Source organism: Haemaphysalis longicornis, unplaced genomic scaffold (genome assembly GCF_048455015.1).
Source record: "Haemaphysalis longicornis isolate Haplotype H1 unplaced genomic scaffold, Haemaphysalis longicornis Haplotype H1 scaffold_8, whole genome shotgun sequence".
In the NCBI taxonomy this organism is placed as follows: domain Eukaryota; kingdom Metazoa; phylum Arthropoda; class Arachnida; order Ixodida; family Ixodidae; genus Haemaphysalis; species Haemaphysalis longicornis.
Window position 1 is genome coordinate 125184532 of NW_027526445.1, and position 27974 is coordinate 125212505.

The 27974-nt window shown below is 45.9% G+C and overlaps 2 protein-coding genes across 3 annotated transcripts in view; both read right to left on the reverse strand.

The window, feature by feature from the left end:
- LOC144149814 (uncharacterized) overlaps positions 1 to 25058 on the reverse strand; it is a 43582-nt gene extending 18524 nt beyond the window's left edge. The window contains exons 1-3 of one of the 2 annotated variants that reach the window (XM_077681468.1): positions 24918 to 25058; positions 10177 to 11745; positions 1059 to 1088 (exon numbers count right to left, since the gene is read on the reverse strand). In XM_077681468.1, coding sequence (XP_077537594.1) covers positions 1059 to 1088; positions 10177 to 11632 — 1486 coding nt within the window. In that variant the 5' untranslated portion in view covers positions 11633 to 11745; positions 24918 to 25058. Of the gene's footprint in view, positions 1 to 1058; positions 1089 to 3749; positions 11746 to 24422; positions 24887 to 24917 lie in introns of those variants that run through there. The other variant, XM_077681467.1, reaches the window with a different exon arrangement.
- LOC144149816 (histone H2A-like) lies at positions 2155 to 2950 on the reverse strand. The gene has a single exon (XM_077681475.1). It carries the CDS (start codon positions 2876 to 2878, stop codon positions 2459 to 2461), a length of 420 nt encoding a protein of 139 aa, XP_077537601.1. The 5' UTR covers positions 2879 to 2950; the 3' UTR covers positions 2155 to 2458.
- Positions 25059 to 27974: the final 2916 nt, after the last annotated feature.

Here is a 27974-nt window from a genome sequence, read left to right on the forward strand (position 1 = left end):
TGCCATAAAAAAAGAAATTTAAAAAAGAAAGGGATTTAAATTTCCCGTGTTTGAATCGGCCACAGAAAGATATGAACACCACAGCAGTGGACCCCCCCCCTGCATTGTCTATTGTTAGCACGCAACTTTACACGGACACTTAACTTGTGACCGTGTGGTTCCCAAGCTACAAAGGCACCACTCGGGTTGAAATTTTCAGAGTAGACAAGCGAGTTATTCACCAATCACAGACAGCTCTGCGTTTCCCGAGAAATAAAAGTGAAAAAGAAAAACAAGTAAAAAAAACACACACACACACAAACACTGGGAACAGTGACAGTGCAAATGCAGTTGCTGCATCGACCAAAACGAGCCTGTCACAAGACCTAACAAAAGTGAAAAGCAAAATGCTGATGATACCTTAAAACTCCAACCAATTTTCTTGGAAAAACTTGGAAGTCCCTTATTTTGGCTTTTTTTCCACCAGCACTTCATGCAATGTCACCTCTGCATTCCAGGTGAACTGTCGGTGACCTGAACACCTTTGCGCACCCTTGAAATTCTAAATGTAGCGGTTATCATCAGCAAAGTGCCACTATTTTTACCCATGTCTGCAAGCATGTGTGCTTTCAGTTTGTGGTCATTACAAACCTTGGCACAGGATCCATATTCTTAGGGAGCAAATGACTTCGACCCGCTGCAATGATATTCGTACGTAGAGCAAAGTTCCTCTCCAAAGCAGTTTCAACTGCGTCTGCGACAACTATAGCGACCCACGCCTACCAAACCTCCGTGAGCAGCAATGAATATCCACAAGTTGTAGGAGCGAAAAGCACTGTTCAGCTGCCTAGAGCACAGCAGAAAACTGACATACAGCACTAAACGGGCAGCAAAGACACAAAGCGAAATATTGTTTCAAGTTGCAGCCGCCAACTACTGTCCATGCTGGCCGTAAGACGTACGAACTGCAACATGACAATCAACAGTACCGCTGACTCATGTAAGCAAGCCGTTGTACCGGTTGGGATTTGGTTATTTGCTCGCGCAAAGGCCGACGGGTAGCGCGATGTTGTTTTTACCTTGGGCCAGCAACTCTTCGCCCATCTGGACTTCGTGGATGAAGAACTTCTGGACCGCGTCGTAGTCCTTCAGGTCTGGGAGCTGCGCATTGGAAGCGTTACATTCGAGGTCAACGAAATCACCGCTGTTCGAAATGAACTAAGCGACCGTCTTATCTTACCTTGCCAGTGCCCTTGCGTGCTTCTTTCTGTTGCTGTGCCTTGGCGCGTCCTGAAAGACACCGAACAACGCCGTTTATTTCGCAAAGTCGGGCCGTGCTAACGGTTAGCCCCCCACGTGCGTTGGGCGACGCTCACAGAAACTTGGTAACGTACCGTAACCTCGCTGGGAACTGTTCTGCATTTTTTGTAGGCTTATTACCGACACCTCAAGGCTTCAGAGTAGGCACATGCTTTCAACTCGCAGCCAGAAAAAAAGAAATGAAGAAACCACCGAGAGAAAACTTACGTTCCCTAAGCTTCTGCTTGAACAGTGGGTCGCTCCGCCGTTTCCGGTCGAAATAGATACAATAACCAAGGAAGAGAGTTCCACAAACTCCGGCAGCAACGCTAAGGGCAGTTTTTGACACAATGACGCTCATTTTAACTGTGTGGCGAAGGAATTTTGGCGGATAAGGCTCACTGCAAGTAATACGCGACACTCCACAAAAGCAGGCTCCGGTTCCCCGGCCGCCGCACGACGTTTTCCAAGCCCTCTGGCGGCGAAAAAGAAAAAAAAGGGGGAAGGAAACGCAAACATACACGCTTTTTTTGTCAAGCCATGTCAAGCGTGGACCCGGAACGAAAAGGCGCGTAGGCAACTTTCACAGCATGTGAAAATACGTACGAATGTGACGCAGGCGGTGGGTAATTTGATTCAGTATGAGGTCTTTGCGTTTTGCACGGCTGGTTTGGAAATTACGCTTACGAGGGCTTAATTGTAATCTGCAGTTAACACTTCTGGATACAAGTCTAGGTTTTAAAAAATCGCAAATATCGAAGTTAATTCTTCACATCAACGTGTTCCCAACTAGTAGTACCAAGCACCGGTTGATAACTTCGCAGCAGGCCAGGGTTCGACGACACCAGCAGCGAAGTCAAACAAAAATGCACAAAGTACGAGTGAAAAATTTGTTTTATTTCCAGCTCAGATGACATGTTCACTCCACCACTCTTGGGAGGTTAAAAAAACACGGCACGAAGCCGGCATGATGAAAACTCTTACATACAGCAAGAAAAGGCAGCGGACTGCAGTGATGAGAATTTGGCCGAACTCTAGGCCTAACGTCACAGCAAAATGCCCGCACTAAAACCAAACACAAATGACATGAATGAAACACTCAGGACAGTAATGGGGGAGCGGGGCATCTTTTGAACACTGAGGGGAGAAGCAAAGCACGAGCAGAACGCAAAAAATGTCCTCAGAACTCCTGGCTGGAACCGCCTTTCTTCCCCGGCTTGCCGCCGGTGCTGGTCTGGCCCGTCTTCTTGGGCAGCAGGACGGCCTGGATGTTGGGCAGGACGCCGCCCTGGGAGATGGTCACGCCGGACAGCAGCTTGTTGAGCTCCTCGTCGTTACGGATGGCCAGCTGCAGATGGCGGGGGATGATGCGGGTCTTCTTGTTGTCGCGGGCAGCGTTTCCCGCCAACTCGAGCACCTCGGCAGCCAAGTACTCGAGCACGGCGGCCAGGTAGACGGGAGCGCCGGCGCCGACTCGCTCGCTGTAGTTGCCCTTGCGCAGCAGACGATGGATACGGCCCACGGGGAACTGGAGACCGGCCCGCGAGGAGCGAGACTTTCCCTTCGCCTTGGCCTTTCCGCCCTTGCCACGACCAGACATTTTTGCTTCTCCTTCGGCGGGTCAACACACACACGAAACGACGATGGCGTCCAGCGGAAGAATGGAGTAAATGGCGCCAAAAATCGGCTATTTATTGGCTTAAAAAAAAAATCATGGTTGCCAGACTACACAAAAAATGCGCGCTCGTGGCGAATCACGCGGTGCAGCGGGAAAGCGCGAAAATTTGTATTGAATTTAAAATTAGTGTGTATTTTAAAATGTGCATACATAAAAATTAGTTAGCCTTAAACAGTTGCTATTTTTTGTAGCAAGGTGTAACAAGTTCGTGTTAATATTTTGGTTGAGTTCAGTAAGTTTAGGAACGGAACGCTGTCGCCTTCGCTAATTCCTATTTAATCAGCCGCTGTGCTATGTAATTGATCCTTAATATTTATACATAAGAAGAACTGTTACGTCTTGCTACAAAAATTACACTCGTTTTGCCTCGAAACAAGATCGACTCCAAAACAGCCAGAACTTTGGCGCCTCGGCTGATTGACGCGCAGAAACGATAATACTGTTGAAATAAATCGGCCGCTATGCTGTAAACGAGAGTTACTCTTACATTTAGGCAACGCAAGTTTACTAATCCAAGGCAAAAAAAAATTTCGCTCCTCGATGAGCTTATTTACGATGGGCGCCAAAACACACATTACCCCCCTCCCCCTCCCAGCCCCGACATTACCACCGGGCCACATTTCGCACATAAAACCCTTGGCGGTACCAACAAACAGCGCCCACATTGCGCCTTTACAGATTCCACGGTACTCTGCGTAACGAGTATTAAACAATACCACCCCCGGACATTTTGCAGCGCACCTTACTTTGGGCGACGGATGCGGATCGCACGTGCAATAATGACACTCGCAAATACTTTCAACTTTTTATTCTGTACAATGGATCCAAAAGGGTCAACAGATGTGAGCCGTGAAATTTACTGCAGAAAGACAGTTCTGCATACACAGGTTGAATAAAGCACTACAGACATTACCTACTTACAATATGTACAGAAAATAAGTTCAACTTATATACTAGTGAAATGTACAGGACAGATTGGGACAATAAATAACAAGTGTATAAACCTTTGTTTTCTTCTTTTTTGCTGCAACCACAACCATGGAGGCTTGTGAAGTAGAGCGTCGTTTTCATATGCCCGTTGGTATACAACAGTAGAAAACAATCCACCTCAGCTCCACAGTGTGTTCAAACACGAAAAGCGAGCTTTGTACTCAGCCAACAAGTCGTTTGTTACCACAGCTCGTGAAAAAACTGTCGGCGTCAGTGGGACAAGAAAAGTACTCAGGCTAAGTGCCTAAGTGCTAAGTGCCTTGTTTTGACATCGTGCAACAGTGCTAGTTAATAATGCTGTGCCGGTTTTTCCTCACTTGAAGGGCACACCGTCCTCACACTAGACACACGTGCCTAAACTGCAGATTGTAAACCAGTTAAAACTAGGGGCAAGTACAATGTCTTTCAGTGTGGATCAACACTGGCTTTCTCAGTGTACCACCACTGTTAATCTACTATAATGAACCATGATTTAATAACATTACTTGTACCAGTTCTTTGCAGCTTCCGGTTGCAAAAATAGCCAAACAGAAGAACCTCGAGACATCAAAATTTTCAACACAATTTTCCCCCTCAAGCAGTGCTTCGTTATGTCGAAAGTTCGCCTATAAAACACACAGGGCAGAGGGGGTGACAACTCCAAAGTGTACAGTCATGAGCAAACTGAGTGCTTTCATAAACTTTTTTGCCATTGTAGCATGCTTTAGTATCCGACTAGGGCTTTAACTTGGGATAGTTGGTTCGGTCGCAATATTCTGACAAAAAACAGCACAAAACAGGCGGTATTTTCGAATGGTGGCTCTCTGGCTTCACCACATGCCACTCCTTACTGGCCTCTGTCCTTTTTTTTCTTTTTTTGCCTTTAAAATGCTGTCATCACTGCTTTTCCCTTTATATTGCCTAATCTAATACAAAGCCTTTAGCTTGTCAGTCCTTTCTTATGCCTTAGTCTTGGCGACGTTTTTGTCAGAATACTCAGTGCCAGCATACCATAGGATGAAGCACTGAACAGCAGAGAAGTTGCAGAAAAATCACTGAACAAATTCCAATAACGTTAACTGGATTTGAAACCAAACCCGGTGAATGATGCGGTACAGCACTGAAATGCTTTTAAGTTCTACAAAATCGCCGCGCCACTTATTAAAGCAGATTTGTCGCATTCCAAATAAGTCGCAAAATGTGATACAAGGAGGCAGCTCAATTTCGAGCTGGGCACATAAGACACAAGAAGAGACTACTATTGCAATATAATGCGAGAACCTAGAATGGTAATTGCACCACACCATACATCAAGAGCCACAAAAGATAAAGGAGCTACAAATTCACTGTGAATTTAAAGCAGCAGACCGCATAAAACAGATGAATTTGTTGGGAAAATGCACTGCGCGATTCATTATGCAACGATCCTCCACATGGAGAAGTTCGATAAGATGAAAAGATTAGCAAGCCACTTTAGTCCATGCCCCTATCTAATCGTATTCGAATGTAACCTGCACTCTACCTTTGTCGATTACACTACCACCTACAGCATGCAAGTACATATAGATATATATATATATTTTTTGAAAATTGGTCATTGCTTTTCAATGTCCTCGTTCCAGCACTTCACAAACAAGCATGTACTTCCACATACTCTAAAAACAAACAAACGAGGTTTTAGTTTTGTGCTGCGCAGCTTTGCACGCCCGTTTTCTGCACATGTTGATCAGGGCTAAAATATCAATGACTGGGATTCCCAAGAGTCAGCAATGAAACACTGCTCAGTGATGGGTGTTAAGGTGAAAGGCACACATCACCCTTTCCTTTCAGAACTGCTATTGCTTGTTATCTACGATAATGAACGATATCAAATGGGCCATTGTTGCAGAAATTTCTTCACAGACAAACAGGTGTGCAGTGTTTTAAAAGGGCCACAAAGAGAAAAACACAACCTTGTTCAATTTGAAGGAACTAGCTTCTGATAACTCCCTCATCTTCATTCCAGCCAAGAAAGAAGTTTTCTAAACAAAAAGATACAAAAAGTATCGAAAAGCTTCCAAATTGTCAGCTACCACGATGCCGGCCAGCATTAAAACATCATTACCGTTTTGCACGATTCTTACGCGCGCCCTTTCTTAGTAAAATTAGCCTTCAAATTTGTGTTTGCATTACAATCGGACGGAAACCCAAACTTGCCTCCACGCGGCTAACAGCATTGCCATGTAAACGAACTTCTCCCAAAATCCAATTCTAGATTTGTGTGGTAAACGCAAAGTGATTTTTTTTTCCCCCAGATTTTACTATGTAAACGTTCCTGCCCGTTACGCTTGGGGGTGCGTTAGAATCGTGAAAATACGGTATCAGTGAGTTAACTGCCTGTAAGCATTCGAGTGATACGACCAAGTGGAATTAGAGGCCCTTCTACAATCACTCAATCATGTTTCTTGGTGGTTGCTCAAATTGGCGGCCCAACCATGCAAACAAGATAATTCAGTGCTGCCATAGAGAGATCACCGGAAATTGGTGGGGGAGTTACCACTGCTTCACCTGTTTCACTTAGTAACTTGATTATTTGTTCGAAGTTTGCGATAAAACGCGTCTCGTTAACGGGACAAAAAAAAGTCTTTGCCATGAAGCAAACCTCTTTTTGTCTTTATGGCCCCTTTAAGAGTACTGACACCAAAATTCGGTTTGTAGAAACTGATCAATCGAAAGAGAGAATATACAAAGGATACAGACGCCAGTATCTGTCGCATCTTCTGTCCTTCGTCCACGCATACTTTGCGCCACATTTTCTCTAAGTATGTACCAACTAGCTCGGCAACAAGTTTTGATAAATCGACACTGTTCGATGCATGCAAACACCAAGATGGCTCCCTGCAATGATTATGGGTATCAAATGTCGCTTAGAACCAATTTCAAATCAATAGCGAAGCCACAGTTTTCAGAAATGAGGAAATGGCGCAGCTCAACCTCTCTGTGATGTCAAACCTGCCTAGAGAGGTGTGCGACACAGAAGCCAAACCGACGAACACGTGCACAGCAAAGCTAATACCACAAAGTTAGCAATTTTGTGGGGCTTGCAACACCTTTAGTCCCATTTTAGATCAACCGAATGTGGTGCGACTAATCTTTGACTGACTAAGAAGGAAGCAGGTATCGCTGGAGTAAAGGTTGCCTCGGATGTTCTTGAAGATAATGATTGTAGGAGGCTTAAGTTAATGAAGGCGGCTTGTTTGGTGAAAAAGAAGTGACGTCAGGTTGGCCCCAGAGCCTCCTGCACCCGCTTAAGGTCTCTCAGTAGCCGAAACCAACTGATGCCCCGAATGGCATTGTAGTTCATAATCAGTAACACGGGGGCTAGTTTTAGTTTGTGCGTTATGGTTTATGGGCTGGCAGGGAGTCATCAGAGCAAAAAACACAAAAAACAGACTGAAATTTGGTGTAAACACTCTTTTAAATTAAACCTACCAAAAGGAAAGGTGCAGCCACTTCATACAATATGCCTTCTAGACGGACCCACATATTTTTCCAAGAGAAATGAAACTCTCATATGTTTACAACTGAACTGTGGACCAGCAATCTATCAGAAGGCCAGCGGGTCAGCAGATGAGTGTGGTATAACGTCGTAGCTTATGTACTGCCATTTTTTGGGGACACTCTCTCCTTGGGAAGTGTATTTTATGCAGGGAGCGCACAAAGACATTCACAACCACCCTATGAGTCATCCATTAATTAGATTAATTAGGTGGCTTCAATAAAGACCTGGCTTAACGGCATAACATAGCTCAACTTACTTTAAGGTACATGCATTTGAACACACGAGTTACAACTGCTTTCGGCAGCGAGTGTTTTTCAGCCAGAAATTTGGCACAGACATCTGGCACTGCAAAAAGCTTCTACGAGTGAAGTGCATACGCTTGCAAAACGCTAAATCAAGTGCACTGAAAAGCAAGTAGACTATATAAAAAATCCTAATCCCTGCCACTGTAATAGTTCATAGAGCATGAATGGCTACCGACACGCATATTTGAGCTTCACCGTGATGTTCAAACTACAGTAAAAGCTCGTTAATTCGAACTCGAAGGGGACCATAAAATTGTTCAAATTAAGCGGAGTTCGAATTAGCGGGTGGGCGCAATGAACACTGCCATACTGCGCGGGCAGAACACAAAGCCACATCTTAACTTGTTATCGCCAATTACTGGTGGCAGGTGACTTCGTAAATAATGTTCATGGAGCTCGAAGAGCGAACAAAATTATTCAATAAGTCAGTTATATGCCAGAAACAGGCACCAACAGGCATTTATGAGAGCAGCAAGCCGCGATGTCACAAAATAATGACGCTGTTTATGCTCGAAAACACGTCTTGCTTACATGGCAGGGTCGAGGCAATCAAATTTAAAGGTAATCGGTTAACTACTTTTAATTTTGGGCCGACTTCTTCTGCCAGGAGCGATGGAAACCAGGGGATCCCAGTTCGAATGAACCATTCTGGATGCCGACGCGTCCGAATTTTCGGGAGTTTTCCGCCATTGAAATATACAGGGGCTGCGCCGGGACCAGGGCGTCAGCTCGAATCAGCTGTAAGTTCGAATTAACCGAGTTCGGATAAACGAGCTTTTACTGTAGTAGCTTGACAGCCTCTGCATTTCACTACTAAATTTCCAGCCCCCTTTCAAACGAAACTTTCATTTCAGTGCGATCAATGGCCAACTTAAAATTTTGACTTTCACGCCGCACTTCACTTTCTTAAAAAGTGTTGTAGTGAGTGGAGCACCGGGTTAAAAGCTCATCTTAAGAATGTAAGAGAAAGAAAGCACAGCATGAAGTAGCAGCTTGAGCAAAGGTGGCATCATCGCAAGATGTGGCTGAAAGTCGCGGAAAAAAAAAAAAACTATTCGAGTGCCTATTCTATCGCTACAGGTCGGTCGACAGCATTCATAGATGATTACCCTGGGAGCCAATGATGTTACAACAAGCACAGGCCTTCGTTGCCACCGAACACACACAGATTTACAACATGCAAGGGGAGTGGAAAAAACAACAAAAAGAAGACAAACCCGGTTGAAAAGCACCGTACAACGACAGAAAACGATCAAAACGGAAGAAACAATTAAGTAGGGCTTCCTATAGAATGCTTCTCATATTCACAACAATGCACTAACCAGTTTAAAAAAAGAGAATCAAAGGAAGAAGATATTGAAAAAGACAAACGTAAATTAAACGCTACATAATTCGGCTGTTAATCAGCACTAGAGGTATCCGGTAAGTTGACCTACAAATAGTTTTGATTGTTCGTAAGCCACTTGTATACACTAGTACGTATCTACTGCAACAAATAACGTTATACAACAATAGGGTATGTATCGAAACCAACAAACTTCGTGCTACACGGCTCGTAAATAACATAAGATTATTTCTTTTCACTTTACAGAGGCTTTGAGAAGAAAAACATACATCATTAACAAATAAAAAGATTCACGTGCCTATTTAAAACTTGACACTTTTTCTTTACACTAACCTGGTTGGGTAGACGATAGACAATCGTGGCAGATAGACAACTCCACACACGGTTGTTTGCTTAATCGGTGAGCACGCAAAAACACGCGGTGCTCTCAAGCTCGTCAACAGCTAATACGGCATGTGTAACACCACTGCAGGAGTACCAGGGACAAGACAATTCACTGTGCTCTGGAAAATGAATGAACTGCCTCTACAGACCTCTCAAAAATCATCAGTACTGTGACACCAATCTCGTCACCTACCATACATTCCGAAAACTTCAACCTCAAAAAAGTTTATGAGAACACACGAAACCAGCACAGGTCCTTGCATGCACACGCGCATTTCATCAAACCCTTACATTAGTTCCGGAGCCCCAGTACCTGCCTTGCCATCGACGAAAACACACCTCAATCTAACCTAGCTTGCATAACGTACTGATATTATAAGCTCCCAAAGCTTGCAGAGCAAACAATAGTGCGTAGAAGAGGCTTCGACGGGATATGTTAAACAAAAGTCCTCAATTCTAAGCTCTTACGGCGGCTTTGGGGAGCCGCCGGGCAAGCGGAGGTTCTACTAAACATTTACGAAGCCTACAAACACATGGCCCCGGGTACTGGGCGCACGAGGCCAGCTTCGACGTCACGGCCTCCCGCCGCCGAGGTCGGGGCTTCCGTGGCAGCCGCCGAGCAAGCCGTAGCCGCGGCTCGAGCCGGGGCCGAAGCCGACGTCTACCGCGGTGCCGCCGTCCTCGATCTGGCGCACACGTACCCGCTGCTTGTAGTGGTACTCGCGCAGATAGCTCTTGAGGCTGCGCGGAAGCGGCAGCTTGGCGGCGCCGTCGTAGGCGATGCACGAGCAGATGACGGCGCGCGCCAGGTGCTGCAGTGGGAACACGAAGGTCCGGTGCAGGGGCCGCGTGAGCATGGGCTCAAAGTACATGCAGCACGAAGGGTCCTTGTAGTGCTCCACCAGGCCGCACACCGTGCGCGACGAGAACACGCCCGGGTCGTGCGAGTCGAAGCTGAACCGGTGGTTCCACTGCTCGACGCGCGCGTGCAGCGAGCGGCCGTAACGCCGGAAGCTGACGGAGAAGAGGTACTCCTCCTGGGCAGAGTCGCGGAGCAAGAAAGTGCCCTCCGGCTTGTTCTCGAGGAGGCGCTCCGCCTCGTAGCGGTCCATCTTGCCCCAGTAGAAGCCGCACGAGGTGATGCCCAGCAGGTCGGGCACCAGGCAGTGCATGTAGTCAACCTGAGTGTGAACCTGGGGCGCCACGTCCCAGATCCGGCTGAGGACCTCCCAGGGGACCGACAAACCTTCCGGTCCTTGGCCATTCGACAGACTCAGCTGGTTGCGCAGTGCAATCGCCAGCTCTGGAAGCTGCTGCTGCTGCTGCTGAATAGCGACCTGTTGGTGGGGCAGCGGACTCTGCGACGCCTGGGCTCTTGGCCGCTCGGATGATTGGGACGGCTCTCCCGTCTCGCCGGACACCGAGGGCCGGGACGTGCCATCTACTCGGAAGCCTGGCGGCGGGTCGACGCCTTCCTCAATCTCCCGTGCCCGTTCCTTGCGAGCGCGTTCGTCCCAGTCGTCCACTTGATACTCGTCGCCGCGGAACTTGCCTTCGGCGCTGGAAGTGCCGCAAGCGAAGGAGCCTGCGGCGGACGAGCCCTTTTTGCGTGAGCGGGGCGGCGTGACCTTGAAGACGACCTTGGGGCCCAGTGTGTGCTCTTCCGTGCGACGGTACCCGGTGCAGATGCATATCGGACAGCCAATGGGTGGATCCGCAGCGACGGGGTCCGTAGCGGACGATGTCCGGCGAGACCTGCATCCGAGCTTGAATCCCCAGGTGCCCTTTCTGGGCTTGGAAGTGGCGCCACCACCATCACGAGGAGGCTGCTCCTTCTGCTCTTTGGAGGAGGCTGACGAAGAAGCAGCGGCACAATTCGAAGAGTTGGCGCAATTCGAGGACGCCCCTACCGGAGAGGCATTGTTGGCTTTGCGGCGTCGCCCGAACGTGAGAGTCCTGAGCTTCTGCCGGACACCCGGAGTCTTTTCTTCCGTCTGAGTCGCCGCTGAAAAGGACGAGGAAGAGGAGGATGACGACCCTTCACAGTCTCCAGACGCTCCACTTGGAGGCACCGCATCCGGACTCTCCCGCCCTCCCGAATCAGCAGGGTCAGCATCGTCCGAGCTCGACATGTTGGACCCACTCTACGGCCGGTACCGGTACTGCTACGTCACCCAGGCGGTCACAAGGTCATTGTGCCGTGTAGAAAAGCAGAATTTCTCTGGTTAGAGACCGTAAGCGTCATCTGAAAATCGAAAAAAAAAAAAAAAAAAATGGCACGATTAGTACACTAGCACGGCATACGCTTGCTATGTATTCGTCAGCACACATCTGTCTCGCCCCAGCTCTAAGAGGACACATGGCGGCACGAAAAAAATGGCACATGCGTGCATAAGCGATAATTTAGTGCAGACACATGCCTCCCTTATGGACTGCCATTCAATCTTGCCCTGAAAATCTACCAGACAACCAAACTGCCTTTCTAAATAACTATCCGCTCGCCTTGTTTAGGTTAACTAGCTGTCATGAGCCAACTCACTCACTGACACGCACTGTAAATACTATCCCATGTTGCCAAACTTTGTTCTCTGTCCCCAAATTTTCTTGATCATCCACGCACCAACCTGCCTCTCCTTTGGGCACATCTTCAAGATGCTCTTTCAAGGTATTTAAGGTGCTCAGTAAGGCTGCAAGTTTCTGCCTCAAAAGTTAGGTCTGGACTCTGGATACATCCATTGGCTACATATCGCTCTAAAAAATGAAATTTGAGGGGAAAAAAAAAGACAAAAACAAGTGGGTCAATGGCAATTCTGGTGCAGTGGCCGTCGTCACAGGCACCACTATGAATACAGTGTGGTGGCAGTAATTCCCTCAGGCAGTAACTAGTTACTGTGATACTCCTAACTGTACTTTCCTTAGCGTTACTGCTTAGTTCCAGAAACTACTTACTAATATGACCCCACTAACTACTTTCCTCAGAACTACTTAGTTCCAGTAGCTGGTTACTAATGTGATACTGCTAATGACTTTCCTCATAATTACAGTTTAGTTCCAGCAAACTGCAACTGTAAAAGTCAACTTTACTACGCAAGAACTATGCAATGTCATGCTATTACAATCACCGTTATTTGCTTTTAGAAAATCAAAAATCGAACAACCACAACACCCGGTCCCTGTGCAATTTCCTTCCACGCAAAGTATAAATGTACCTTCAAAAGCAATCTCCTCAAAGGCGCTACAGAAAGCTTGTAGAATCTCGGATCCAGCGGTAAATTTTTTTGTGCCAGGTGCATTTCTGGTCATCCTAATTTTACGATAACCATATCGGCCACATCTTGTAGCAGCCACTGTGAGAATTGCATAGGGGAGGTATGCATAGTCCCGCAGGTTCCTGGAATTCCATGACGACAACGATGGTAATGAAACCATTGTAAGGATGCACGGCACTGCGGTACATTCGCAATCTGAAGTGGCGTAAGTCCTTGCATTGTTCTACCTGAACAACATTCCCCAAGATCAAAATCTTCATTCAGCAAAATGCTGGTATTCAGCCTGCTACACCGGCGGAACGTCCCTTCACAAAAAGAATGTTTTTTTTTGTTTTTTTTTATAACAAATGCTTCGATTGATCCCCTCTACACACAGAGCAAAGAAGGAATGGGCCAAATGAGACATGCGTTGGTGCCTGTTTTCTGCGCCCCATTTTTTACCAACGATCCTAATCAGGACGAGTTTAACAGGTCACTGCTGAAGAAGAGGCTGCGAAACCGACCATTGGACGGCATTGAAACTGCGCAAGTACATGTTGAAATGCTTTGAACTCATTCACGAAGGGGAAATGGCACATTGCCGCGCTGGCGCAGGCAAGCGACCAGATAGTGTCACAAAGAAAAGCAACGCGGACTACGAAGCTTCACAGCTGCGATGGCAAAGGCGATGGTGGCGGCACATGGTGAACTAAATAATAGCGGCCATAATTCATTCCAGGGCTATGCAGTGAAATGCCGATCACGGCCGGGCCGTGCAGTTTCTTCAAGCGCGACAGATGCCACAATCTCAACCTTGGCCAAGTGCTTGTGATGCTATCTGGTCGCCCGAGGAAGTGCCGTTTCCCCTGCAGTCTTGTTCTTGGTTCTTGCCCATTCACTAGCGGATCTGGACCTGCGCTGCTGCTCTACCCTTATGCAATCGCAGGACTTTTTGCTCCACATCGGCTACAAGTGAGAATACATAAATACTGTCACTGTCACTACGCTCACACTTCTGCACATTCCAACCTCCGTGCGACATTAGCCTGACCTTGCTTTTTGTCCATGACCGCTAATATTGACTGATCGGCACACTCACAATAGCAGTTATGAAACCACTCTTTACGATCATTACTATGGCACTGTTCGCTCTAGTGAGATGCGTAATCAACTGATGATCTCTTGGAATGCTTCGGTAAATTCTAGACCTTGTTACGATTCTGCGCACCGCTAGCATGTTCAAGCTTGGCACAAGTTTTGCAGAGTCCCCTGGTGCACAAGCAAGCTGCCTCGGACAAGTAGCAACGTGTGTGCGGTAGGCTGGATCGCGGGTGCCTCACCGTCCGCGCCATTCAAAATTCGGCGGCTGTAAATGTGGCGTGTTGACACCGTACCCGATGAGGCAGACGCCGCACCCAAGACCTCCCCTCCCCCTCTCTCAGACTCGGTGTGCTTTGCTACTGCTGGCCCCTCATGAACTCTGCAAAGAGTGTTGCGTGTGTCTGCACAATATCCGTGCCGTGTGTAAAAAGCACGGGGAAAGGTGCACAGCCATTACGGCTATTGTGTATATAAAACCGTCCTCTCGGCGAATAGTTCTTATTCGTTTTGGAGCAGCGAATCAATGCTGCTACTCTGCTTGAGTCCTGTACTGTAACCTCGCCCAGAAGAGCATTGTTCCCGTCTTGCTTCGGCTCACCTGTCGCCATGCAGTAAACCAGAAAGTTTGCCTTCAGCTTCTTGCCGTCGTCACTGAGGCAGCAACTTTTGTTGGCCACTCTTCACCCGGCTACCACACGCATGACGAAGGCTACATAGCCCAGTTCGGGGACCCCTTCCCGAATGTAACAACCTGCTTTCTTCGTACAAGTCATTCATAGTAATTCACCACCCTTTCAGTAATCATCTGCCTGCACAGAAAGGCTGCCTGACTGTTCGGCTATTAGACGCTCCTTCAGACGCTCTTATATCCATCTTTAAGCATGAGGCTAAGCTTTTAGTACGCACATCCTTGACCATTCTTTAAAGGTGCTCTTTGAACCCAATGAAAAAAATAAAAAGATGTCATCTGAACTGCAATTTTGGAGTTATCAAACCTAGCACACTTTCTAATTAAGAACTTCTCAATGATGATGATGATGATCTCATACAGTTAACTGTCTTTAGGCAAATATACTATAGACCTCGCATTTCTTGTGTATGCATAACGCATGCTTCTTTTTTCCAGTCTCCTGAGGCCCATCGATTATGATTTTTACAGCTTCTTTAGAACAACTTCTCCTCCGCCCTCTTTTGTCAAATCCATAGCTATTCTGTCCGCCCTCCTTAACCACCTATTCCACCTTGTCTTCAGTTACAGCTATAACTGCACACGCAGAAGAAGGTCTGCTAATTTAATATCGCACAATGGAACGAATATCACACAATGGATTGTTCGACACAAATACTTTCACCATTTCAACCACGATGCTCCTTATGTTGACGTTTGAGTGCGCACATTCAGTGCCTGATAATAAAAAGCCTCCTCTGCCATTGAGCTTCACAGCTTGGACCATACATGTGCCCACTGCAGCTTGCTGCTTATGCTCCAAGCATACACTTTTCAATGTAGACTCACTAGCTCCTCGCAAGCACAGCAAGTTCGGTATTTTTCTTTCAAGAGTCTTCAATAGCACAAGTGCTATAAAGCTTGTTATGGCTTTGCGAGTTGAGGCACTTGCAAGCATCCCAAAAGTTTGATTGCAGCTGCAGTCTGTAAAGTGCACCTGGGCTCATGTTTGCGACCCACACGTGAGACGTAAGGCAGGAAAATTAAACTAGGGGCTCATCTACCATTCTATAGAATATTTTGACATCTACGAGAGGGCCCTGAACACTTGCAACGAAAGCAAGCTGGAGTTGTAATTCTACTTTTGAGGTGCTCATTTTATCTTAGGAAAAAAAAAAAGGATTAGCCGGGTAAACCTACAACCTCACCAGTTAAAAGTTTTTTTTCTGAAAGGGTAGCGATGCAGCCATCAAGAATCAGGTTGAAAAAAAAAATTATAGGAAGAAAATTTTTTTTAGGGAAGGTTAGCAATACACTGTCATCAAGGATCAAGAAAGAAAAAAATTACAGGGACAATTTGTTTTTGACGGTTTAAGTTAAAAGTGAATTCCTGCTCTGTTTGGGAGAATAACTCGCCATCACATAATCAGCATCAACAGGAAGGAATACTTGGATAACGCGCAACAGATATCCTCTAATCCTCTAATGCAGGTGCACATAAGATTAAAGCTAGTACCTCCTACATAGCAGCTCCCCTCTGTAATGCCATCTGGCCCTATGGGTATAATAAATGACACGAAATTAACTATAATTATCTGCGCCAGAAACCACCCTCCCACTAATGCCATTAGAGGGACACTTGTTGCAGCCCCTGCAATAATAAGATAGATAGCAAATTAATGTATTTTTTTTTCTCATTTCCTGATTGTTTTTTTGTTGTTGTTGTTGCTTAGGTCTACATGTACATTTATTACGTTTAATTTTATGGCCTAAGCCAGCTGTTACAAAAAAGCCAGCTGCTACGGAAAACCTTCAACTTTTACAATAACCCCACCGAGACACACTTGAATCGTTTCACTACTGTTTGAAAGGACTAAATTATTAGAACATTTTGCAAAAAGTGTGTACATGTGTACGAGAAAGCATTGCACCGAGGTCAGCCCTTAGCTTACTGACGCGGTCTGCGATGCCAGGCAAACTGCGTCAGAGTCGTCAACCCCGGTTCAAATGTTTTGTCATACGTATACAACAATTAAAAACTGGACTGATAATCTATTCTTTTAACAAACAAGCCAAATGTGCTTTTGTGGGGTATTGTGTAAGCTAAAATAGTTTTGTAACAGCCATTTTGGCCCGTCAGAATCATAGACGACAAAAGGTTAGGTTGACCTCCTGCTACAAAAAGAAAGATAAATAACAGCAGTACATAATAATAATAAAGAACAGAAAACGGAAGAAAATCCTTAATACTCCACTGTCTGATCGCTACAGCATCGTTTCATTTTTCACCTACATAAACAGAAACTTTTGTCGCCGTTTTCGTTGCGCTTTATGTGTTTATACCCATCAACTAAAAACAAGCCAAGCCAATTACGGTGCAAATTGAAATCTGAAAACTCTTCCTAAAATACCTGCACTGGCATGGGCATTGAGTAAAGACTTAGGCGTCTGCTGGTACCACTTAAGTATAACCGGTAATGGCATGGACAGCCTCAAGCGAGTCTCATTGACGTAAAAAACTTCATGTGCCAGCCCTATCATGCAAAAACCCATTGAAGGAGCTCAACTCTGGGGCTGCCAGACTCCCAGGTCTTTTTTGTGGACTGGTCTTAGAAACTTTTTTTTTGAATTTCCAACCAATCTTTGTGAAACTTTATGGGCTTGTTCAGTTTTTTTAGCTGATTTCAAACTCCACTTATTATTGATGTGAGGCATTTAGGTTCAGAGATCTTTCTTGATTGTTCTTTACAAAAATGGAAAAAGAAAAACTAATCAACGAAAAGTTACCAGCAATTAAGGCATGAATAGATACCAGAATTTGTGGAAAATAAAATGTGGGAAGCAGTTTTTTTTTGTTTTGCAATCACATGTTTTGCAATCACATAGAAGTTTATGAAAATTCTAACTGCTAGGTTCGAAGCCCTCCTGCTAACCAATTAAAAACAATGCTAATTAAACAACTACTGAAACACAAAATGCAAAATCTGCTTCCCATATTGGATAGTTTAAGCATTCAGCTTTATGCTTCAAAATAAATTGTCTTTCTAGCTGCTCCACATGCTGCGATGTACCTATCAAGAATTTTTTATCGCTGCAATATCGCTCAAGGCGAAAACGTATAAAATTATGGAAAAATTATTTCAAAATCAGGCCTGCACAGCTTTTATAAGTAGCCCGTACAGTTCAAGTACCACCTTTTGAGAGGAAAAGCTGCGGAAACTAAGGAAAAAGTGATAACTAAAAAACACTTTTTTTTTTGGTCCCAAAGACCCGTGTGCCCCCTTAATAAGCTGAGCTTAATATAAAGATATACAAAGGTGCCCTTCTGCATGCAAAAGGCCGTAAAACGGCAAGCTTGAGCTTCCCCGGCCAGTGATAAAAAATTCGGATGCCCTACGTGTGAAACCGCAGAATGTGGCACTCAGTGTTCTGTTCCCCTTCCAACACAATCTGCTCTCGTGATGATCTAGTTGATGACAGCGGATGTTTCCTAACACAATGCGATTGATTGACTGTGAGGTTTAACGTGCCGAAGCTGCACCTATATATAAGGCACGCTGCAATGAAGGGCTCCGGATTAATTCAGACCACCCGCAGGGATCTTTAATGTGTGCTGACAACTCAACATACCATGTTGGTTTTCGCCTCCATCAGAAAAGCCACCACCATGGCCGGGAAAGAAACCGCATCCTATTTTTAACAACGCAACAGAATGTACACATCCTCCCAGTGTGCGCACTGTAGAAGCCAGCTGCTTCCTCCCTCGCTCCATGAGATCTAAGAAGTGTGTGTGTGCGGGGGCGGAGCTTCTAATGGCAATGCAGCCGTTAAACGTGAACTTCATTTTGTATAAAATCAATGAAAAGGGTGGACCTCTACCTTTTTATTTAAGAATCCACTTAGTACAATGAGGGCTTGTCTTGTTGCCAATTGCTTTTTAAACATCTCAAACACAGGCGCGTGCCCACTCTCCTGTCATCTCTATTTCTCCTTGCCACTGCTTCTCCAGTACAAAATACTGCCATCGCACGTTGTTGCAATCCCCCCTTTTAAATATGTCAGTCTAGCAAAGAGAAGTATATGATAGATGTGCCTGTATTCACTAACAAAGCTGCTGCTGCGGAGAAAGAGGAGCATCAGTGGAACCCACTAAAACCTTTCAACTGATGAGTTTCATCATGATGATATGAGGCACGACTGAGCCAAAACAGAATCCGGTTATCTGAGGAAAGGCAGAGTTTTTTTTTTTTATTATTGCATGAAATCACGCTTCTTTTGTGGGTGTTCTTTTCATGTGTGAGCGCTTAAAACATTGCAAAGAAACATATTTATCATGTAGGTAGAAAAAACTGAGTGCTTGTCGGGGTTGCTTCGAGCACAAACTCTAAAGCACCCAATAATTTCACCTAATTTGTCACCTTCAGCAATGAGGGCAGACACAATGGGCAGCCCACACTCTAACAGTTCTGCTTCACATGTACAAAAATCTACTACGCTTAGCAGTGCTTTTGTGAGCTGAACAGCTTAAAAACGCTCAAAGAGCACTTTAAAAAGCAGCGTGCACGTGTTGACAGTTCATTCTAAGCTCCATTTTGGGGCTACCAGATACTGGGAACCACCACCTTGAGCCAAAGTTTGACCCCATCGGTACAGCATATTTTTTCACACCTTGGGTATATGCGTTTCATAATGGCTTTGCCAGACTAAGGGGGGGTGGGGGGGGGACACACTGGTCTTGAGGACCAAAAATTTACCAAAAAAATCAATTTCCTTCGTTAATATTATTTTTTACTCTACAGGCCTCAAGCAATGTACCTGCAAAATATTATTACAGCTGTCCCATAAGAATTTCCGAAGCTGTCGCTTTTTGAGGTCGCATAAATGACCATTTTCACATGTTTCCAAACTCCAAACTCCGTGCCTTGTTTCCTCAGGACCAATTTTTTTCCCCTGAGGTTAGTGTCGGGTACAGTATCTTGGGATGTACTGGTCAGATTCATATCATTTTTGCTGCATTCCAAAGATTGGGAACTGATCAGCGCAATAAAACCACAAAAACACAGGATATTTTGTTTTTTTCTAGCATGAGCTATCATGCAGTTCAGTTTACAAAAACATTGGGAATTGATGACAGTATCTTGGGATGTACTGGTCAGATTCATATCATTTTTGCTGCATTCCAAAGCTTGGGAACTGAGCAGCGCAATAAAACCACAAAAACACAGGATATTTTTTTTCTAGCATGAGCTATTATGCAGTTCAGTTTACAAAAACATCGGTAATTGATGACCTCACATTTAATAAGTTTACAGCAGTTGCAGATACAATGCTAAAATTACTACTGTGGTATCAGTTGCCCTCCCTGGTCCTTTTAGAGCACAAAGGGATAAAAAGTGTGACGGTTTTTTATAGGTAAATGATGAAAAAATTGCCTGAAGTGGAATGGCACAACTGTGAACTTACACCACTAAGACAAAAACTGACTGCATATTTGTCCTCAGGATGTCAAAATACACTTCATGTGTAAATCTCAAGCACATTGGTTGAAAAATAACCAAAATGTCCTCAAGACCAGTGTCCCCGTTAACTGTAGTTATTTGATCCCAAACAACAAGAAGAAAACAATGAGTTGTTGTCTCTTGAGTCATTCTCTAAAATCTCGACCATAAAATGCGACCTTCCTGCAAAGTGAGTGAAATCAAGCCAGTGGTTTAAAGCACTAAAGAAAAAAAAAAAGAGGCCTATTTATCGTAGCAACATCCTGTATCTTTTTTTTTATATGTGGGCTATTCCGAGTATGTGAACTGGCTGCTTGGCGCTTCAATGTGCGCAGTTCCAAATAAACTTAAACCGTCAGGTCCCAGCATCGTTCTACACACTTAGTTGCTTCTTCTTTCATTCCTGGCTATGTTATTTCCTAGTAGTTTTTTTTTTTTTAGCCAGAGTGGGCCTTCATAGCTTGTTTCCGTTCCTCCTTTTTTACCACGGAGTGAACCAACTCCTTTACATTTGCAAAGGGTCTTGACAACTTTCCACAACACCCACCCGCTCTCATGCCCCTGTCATAGGCAAATTTGTCATTCAATGTGAATGACATTAGCTGTTAATGACATTTGGTTCGGCCGCGCGGGTCTACACGGAGAAACAAATGTCACTTGATTGTGATTGCGGTGACGATTATTAGCAAGCTTGCAAAACCCGCAAAATTATATTTCAAGTACATCTAGAATGTTTTCGCACATAATATGTTTTTAAAAACATAAGGGATTATTTCTTTAGAAATAAAAATAAGAAAATCACCGGTTAGGTGACATCAGTAGACATCACAAGCCGAGACAAGTCCGCAAAAAATCCGTATTAGGGTAGCGCGCGCACTGGGGATGAGAGTTTCTTTTTTGTTAGTATTGGCTTGTCTTTATTGTAACGACAACACGAAGAGGAAAATATAATCTTAGCGACAGTTTTTAGAAACTATATCCCTTTCGTTTCTTCCTGAATTTTCTTGTCCAGTGACGTGCCACTGCTGTGAACAAGGCTGCTCATTTGGCCGCTGACTGAGGGCTTGGACCTCAGTTAGCCGCTAAATGTCATTCAGTATTCTCGTGTAGCGCCGAATTATGACACTAAGAGCGAATGACATTTGCTCTAAATGTCATTAGATGTGCAGTGTGGCAGGGGTATTACCAAGCTTGACGACGAACGTTGAAAAACCTTTGTTCCAATCCAGGAGAACATGGTATTGCAGAGCCCCCAAAGTTAACAGCAAAGTCCATGGCACTGGGCAGGCACTCTCAGTAAAAAAGAAGGCTATGGCTGCTCTCTCCTACTTTTACTGACCGCTGAAAGGCACACCGGAGGCAATGGTAGCGCGTGCATGTGCGTGTAGCACGTCTTAGGCCTCATTCACACAGCCGTCACCTTCTCCCTCATGGCACCGTCACGTGAAAAACATTGCGACGAGAATGTAACGGAGTAGCGTTCATACTAGGAATCTCCGTCAGCGTACAGGGTCGTTTGCCTAGTGATCAGTTTAGCCTAGAATTGAGTGTGCTTACTCTGAAAAGCAAAGAAAATGTCGCGTATATACGATACAGGGTGACTACAATTGAAAAAGGTGACTGTAATTATAATTATAAGTACAAAAATAAATAATGGCTAAGATTTTTGCGTGTGCTCACTTTTTTGCCAAATTTAGCCGTAAAAATTTAAGTTTTCTGATTGGCTGGTGTACCGCAGGCGTGGTCCCATCGCGTCGATGGAACGGAAATGCAGGGCTTGGCTTCCTGTCGTCGCTGCACCATCTTCGGCGAGAAATCGCATGAGCAACCGTCGCTCATGCCGGAAGACGGTGACGTGACGGTGACGTGACGAGGTGAAAAACGGCTGTGTGAACGATGCCTCGCATGAACGGCAGGTGTTGTGACTCATTCGACTGCACTGTGACAGGAGACGAGAAAGCCAGACAGGTGCTAGGAGTGGGGATTATTAATCGAAGAATGCTTGGGATTGATGAGGGTAGGTCCATTTGGTTCAGCCTGCACCTACTGAACAAGGCCACAGCTGTTCAGAGCAGGCTCTCCCATCTCACGTGGACAGCAGAACCAGATACGCGTACTTTCTGGCTTCAACAACGAGTTAACGGCTTGGCCTGGCTTCGGCAGGTAATGCCATGAACTCGTTTATATAACTGCCATCATCAAAATCAACATCATCATCAGTCTGTTTGCTTCCACTGCAGCACCAAGGCCCTTCTCATGTTCCTTCAGCCATCTTGCGATGCGCTCGTCAATTCGTTGAAGTAAAAACTGAGACACCAATTAAAAGAAACTGTTAAAAACTTTAGAAAACAACAAACAAGACGTTTCGGCTTCGCTACGGAAGCTTTGTTCGCAATGAGGTGAAGGAGTGTTCATGCACAGTTATGTTTTCTTGAGAACGTGACGTCACCAGCGCGCGTACGACGGGGGGAGGGATCCTTCATTCCGATTACGATTAAAGCGTGTGGCTTTTTAAGCGTAGCAGATCCTTTTCCCCAAATTTTCTGATTTCATCCCTCCATCTAGTCTCATCTCTTGGTAGCCACACACAGCGTTATTGGTGGTCCACTGGTCATCATTACCCCAGGTCCCCGTCTTCCATCCCAGGTCGTTCATTAATTAAAGATGCTCATTTCCTATACCTAAGTGCTATTAAGTGCGAATGCACTTTATAAGCGACCCTGAATTCCGTTGACCGCCGTCCGTCCACATAGCAACAGCTGCGGGTGCGCGCGCTCCTCGTCTTCCTTGGCAACGGGGGGAGATGGCACATACCCACGTGGGGGATTGGCCAGGAATCTCCTCGTCTTCCTTGGCAACGGGGGGAGATGGGCGCGCGCTGCCTGGCCGCTGACATGGCACATACCCACGTGGGGGATTGGCCAGGAATCGGGCGTGAGAAGGGCTAATGCACCCGCTTAAAGGAGTACTGACACGAAATTTCAAAGCTGAGATCCACTCTAGCAATCAAGTACAACGACAACACAAATAGGTGTCTGTGCATGGCACATACCCACGTGGGGGATTGGCCAGGAATCGGGCGTGAGAAGGGCTAATGCACCCGCTTTAAGGAGTACTGACACGAAATTTCAAAGCTGAGATCCGCTCTAGCAATCAAGTACAACGACAACACAAATAGGTGTCTGTGAATAAATGCATCTTTCTTTCTTTGTAGTTGTGTGTGTGTGTGTGATCTCTCTTTCGCGAACATTACCGAACCGCGCAAATTCAACTCGTGCATTCGCACTTTCACATTCTTCCCCTCGGGAAAATGCGGGGAAATTTTTATTCTTTCCAACGTTCACTAGAATGACAAGGTTTATTTCAAGGAGAAGTAATCACTGGCAGTACACATTGGTTGAATAACTTAGGGGGAGAGCCTATGCTTCAATTATTTCAGCTTGCTTGCCAAATGCCTCCCCAGCCATTATACTAACTCTGCAACAAACTTTTTTTTCATGGTTAAGATCAACGGTGACAGCAACGTAGTTACAAATTTACCCACATCTTCATGTATTCCATTACGTATGCGCTTAAGGTGCGGCTTTCTGAATGTCCGTTTAACATTACGTTAGACATTCACCTTTAATACATTAGACAGCTTTCTCAGTGCATTTTTTTAGGTAGCTCTGACTGATTCAGTGAACGAGACATATGTCGTCCGCAAACCCTAAGGGACTCAAGTTATTGTCTATTCACTAGTATGCCTGACAATTCTCCCAGCCAATATGTACGACTTCTCTTTTCCGCGATCCTTCGATCCGGCACCGGCGGAAAATCAAACGGCCCAGTTCAAGTGCCGCAAGCTGCACCAGCTCACGAAGTGCAGTCGATTCGAACAAGCGCGGCTAGGGGCCGTTCTGGCGACGCCAACAATGACTTCACCGATAAGTGCTATGAATCAACCCGTTCATGACGCCGTGTCTCGAACATCCGCTTTCTAAGCCCTCCTCCAGCGCTGGTATAAACTGTTGACAAACAGTACGAGCTAAAACAGCCGCATCCATCCGGCAAAAACGAAACCGCGCCTAAAATATCGCTTAGTTGCAGCTTTTCGCGCTTCATGGAGTACATACGATCGTGATTCGCGTGAGTGGGCACACAGCGTAATGACCTTGTGCAATGTGCATGCACACCAAGTCCACGATATAACGCGGGAAAGCGAGTACCCCGCTCATTCTGAATCGAGAAAACAATCGTGTCGAACGCAAACAACAGATCAGTGAGATAATATTCGAGTCCGACGATAAGAGATTGACCAACACGGGCTGTGCTCACACGTCGCGCGCTCTGGGAAATCTCCTCCCATTCACGAACGACGCTACGTAGAGGAGAATGAAAAACGCGATAAAAGCAAAACCAAACATACGCGTAGTGAGGCCTAGCTGATCCACGGTCACCGAGATCGGGCGAAACTCCAGGCCACTGCGATCAGACTCCCAGTGGTTGGTCCACCGTGTCCCGAGCATGTCGATTCACGTTCGAGAGGTGTGCCGCGATAACGACGCACGGAAGTAACCGCACCCCCGGTTCTGGGCTCGAGGCAGCCCTACCTACCCCGCGACCTACACAACTTCCTGAAGCGAAAATCGATAGGCGATCGTAGTATCCGCTCGCTACTCTTCGTTACCGAAAAAACTAGGGCGCATGAATTGGACGCAATTCGCTCAAAGTTCAGCCACCACGAATCGCTACGGGCAACAAAGCCAGACTTTCCTGAATAAAACGAGTTCTTTCCTCTACGTACAGCTTTCATTTTCCTTCTCGTAAGTGGAACTCGCGTTTCGGGTCGAGATGTGGCATGAACCATCAAAACACCAGGGTCCACGGAGACAAAAGTGGTATCAGAAGATGTTGTACGTACGTTAACAAAGGCGACGACCATGCCATGAAGGACGAAACAATAAAACAGCAGCGAATTAACGAGAAAGTCAACCACGCGCTGCGAGAATACGGTCAGACAGGAAATGACTTCTCCATTTTCTGTTTTTGGTTTAGCCTGTGACGTCACAGCCAGAATACTACATACTACATGGATCTCCACTAATGGGTGTATTCATAGAGAAGTAATTAAGGTTGCTTGCTGCATCAAAATGTTTTTGCGCGCCATCTATTTTTGATGCTGTTAGATCATATGCGTTGCCACTCAACGTTTTTAGATTAGGTCAGTTTGCAAACTGCGCCTCGAGAGGCGGCACCATTTTGTCGCCATTCCGAGGGGTGGCGCTGGCGTTGCTTTGAGATCTAGTTTGGGGAGCGAGGCTCGCCCCGGCCATGTGTTTTCGCTGTGCTGTTGGTGCTCGCCTGTTCGTCACGTCTGTATTAACGTATTAGCTCTGTGCTGTCATCGTGCATACATATTTTAGTGGATCTCTGAAGTGTCGGTGCGGTTTGTTGACGTGCTGCGCGCCGGGCTGCCGTTCGGGGTATGCTTCGGAAGCGGCAAAGTCCGTGCAGCGGCATTTCTTCAAAGCGCCGAAGGGTCCTGACGGATTGAAGGCGTGGGAAAGCGCGATTCCGTGGAAAAACTTCAAGGTTACGCCATAAACATACGTTTGTGACATTCATTGTGAGCCTTCAGACATCGTCAACTGTTACTGACACGTCGTGAACGGTCAAACTGTAAGGATACCGTAAGGCAGGTGGACTCGGAGGGACGGCGCGGCGCCCCGTATTTTCCCTGACATACCTGAGCATCTGTCGGCACCAAAGACGTCAAAGTCATGCCGAAAACCACCCAGATGGGTGACAGTAGTTCCGACCTATGTTGCGTCCTGCCAAAATCATGGGCCTTTGCGCGATGAAACTGGCGTAATTAAGTGGCAGTATGAGTGGTGTAGAAAGCGCCGAAGTCAGCACGTACGTTGGGAACTGATCTGTGGTTCGCGGTTATGCAGGAATTCAGCAAATGTCCGACATTTCAATCGTAGAATATGAAGGCTTCGCCTACCCAGGTTATCTTCTACAAGCTCGAAGATTCTGGGTGTGATTGAGAAGGCTGCAGTAGTCGGGCAAAACTTGTCGGTTGAAGTTAATTCAAGAGGTTTGCTTGTCCCGCCGTGTAGCTACAGCGATAAAAATGGGAATACTCAGCCCCAGCTGGCAAGGTGGAAGAATGTAGCATCATCCCATTTGTTCCAAGATCAGCCCTTGGAACAAATTACTTGTTTCCAGACGTTTCATCCGCAACAACTGCCGTGAAAGGGCATGCAGTGTGTGTGGCACAACATATATATTCACGGTGCTGTCAGATCAGATCCCTAGCCGGCGCGGTGGCTAAGGCGCCGTGCTGCTGGACGCAAGGACTCGGGCTCGATTCCCAGCCGCTATTCTGATAGAGGCGGAAAGCGAGAACACCCGTGTGTTCGGGATTTCAGCGCATGTTAAAGATCCCCTACGTGGTCAAAATTAATCCGGAGCCCTCCACTACGGCGCATCTCATCGCCTGTGAAGCGTCGGCGCGTTAAACCTCTTATAAATCAATCTGACTAGTCAAATCTGAGAAGTGTTGCCTATCTGTAGATTGCAAAAAGAAACGAGCAGGAAAAATCAACGCAGAAGATAGCATAAGCGATGGCTCAACGAAAAAACTACCAGGCTAAACGCTTTAAAAAATCGGCACATCAGGGCTACAAGATAAATGAAGGCTAAACGCTTTAAAAAATCGGCATATCAGGGCTACAAGACGATACATGAAAGTTTCTGTGACCCTAACAGATAGTCCATCAGATTTACAAACCAACAAAAAAGAATAGCAGTACGACAAGCATTCTCATCAGAGAACAACGTTTATTTCTTTTAAGAAACCACATTTATACCTGTCAAAGAAATGAAAAAAAAAAACATTGGTTTAATAATTGCTTCAATTTTCTTTTTTAACAGCAAAGCTGTTTAACAAATCGTAAGTCTTCGTGTCCGCACTTAAAATACCAAGAATTTGCTGAGCGCGTGCGCGTGAGCGCGCACGTTAGCACTTGGTTTCCAATCGGCTCACTTGATCAGTTTTGTTGGGGTTGTAAATATGTTCTTGTGAAAACGTACCTACTGCATTTGCTTCCACAGCATAAATAAAAATGTCGAGGCGTCTTTTCTTGATTCCAAGTAGATGGCCGACTACTGTAGGCTTTCCCGCAGTTACAGTAGCGTAAGACGCGTTCGGGTATGCTATAAATATTATTGAGCTATAAGGGATCCCGTACTGGGAAAAAAATAAGTGGAAAAATAAATAAATGGAACGGGAAGCAGCCGAAGACAAGCGGATTGTGCAGTGTTTGCCTAGCCTTTTTTTTTTTTTCTTAAGTACAGCTTGTTTCTCGTTATAATGTCGATAAAAATGTGAAGCTCTTGTCACTAGTAGAGCGAAGTTGGACTTCGCATGTCAAAAGAAGAACATTAACAGTGTGCGGTGGTCGTTCACCGGCGCCTTTCCGAGCAAGGAGTAGCAGACGACGCGCCGAGACCGATCTCAACGCTACCGCAGCGCCACCGCCTGGTCGGCGACAGACCCGGCCCGCGCCGCTGTGCTTGGAAGGCCGCGCTCTTTGCCAACTGACCTAATCTAAAAACGTTGTTGCCACTTTCCTGCTCAAGCACAACAGAGCGCTGGCGCTCTGTGCAGCCGTTGCCGCCGTTAGACGCGAGAGGACGCCAAACTCCTTCACGCTGTTTGCCCGCATGGAGGAAGAAAAAGTTCTTTCTATCATCATCATTGGCTCGGGCGGCTTTCCGCGCCGAATAGCATAGACCCTATGCGAAATTGCTTGGTGATCTAGCAACACTGATGTAAACAAGACCGTCCGCCATATTCGTACGGGCGACGATCGCGAAGTCTCGTATTGTTTGCTGTGGAAGAGTAGGTGACGGTAACGCGGTATGGCTCAAACTAAACTGCGTTTTCCGGGTCCCGACCACGGATTGTGGA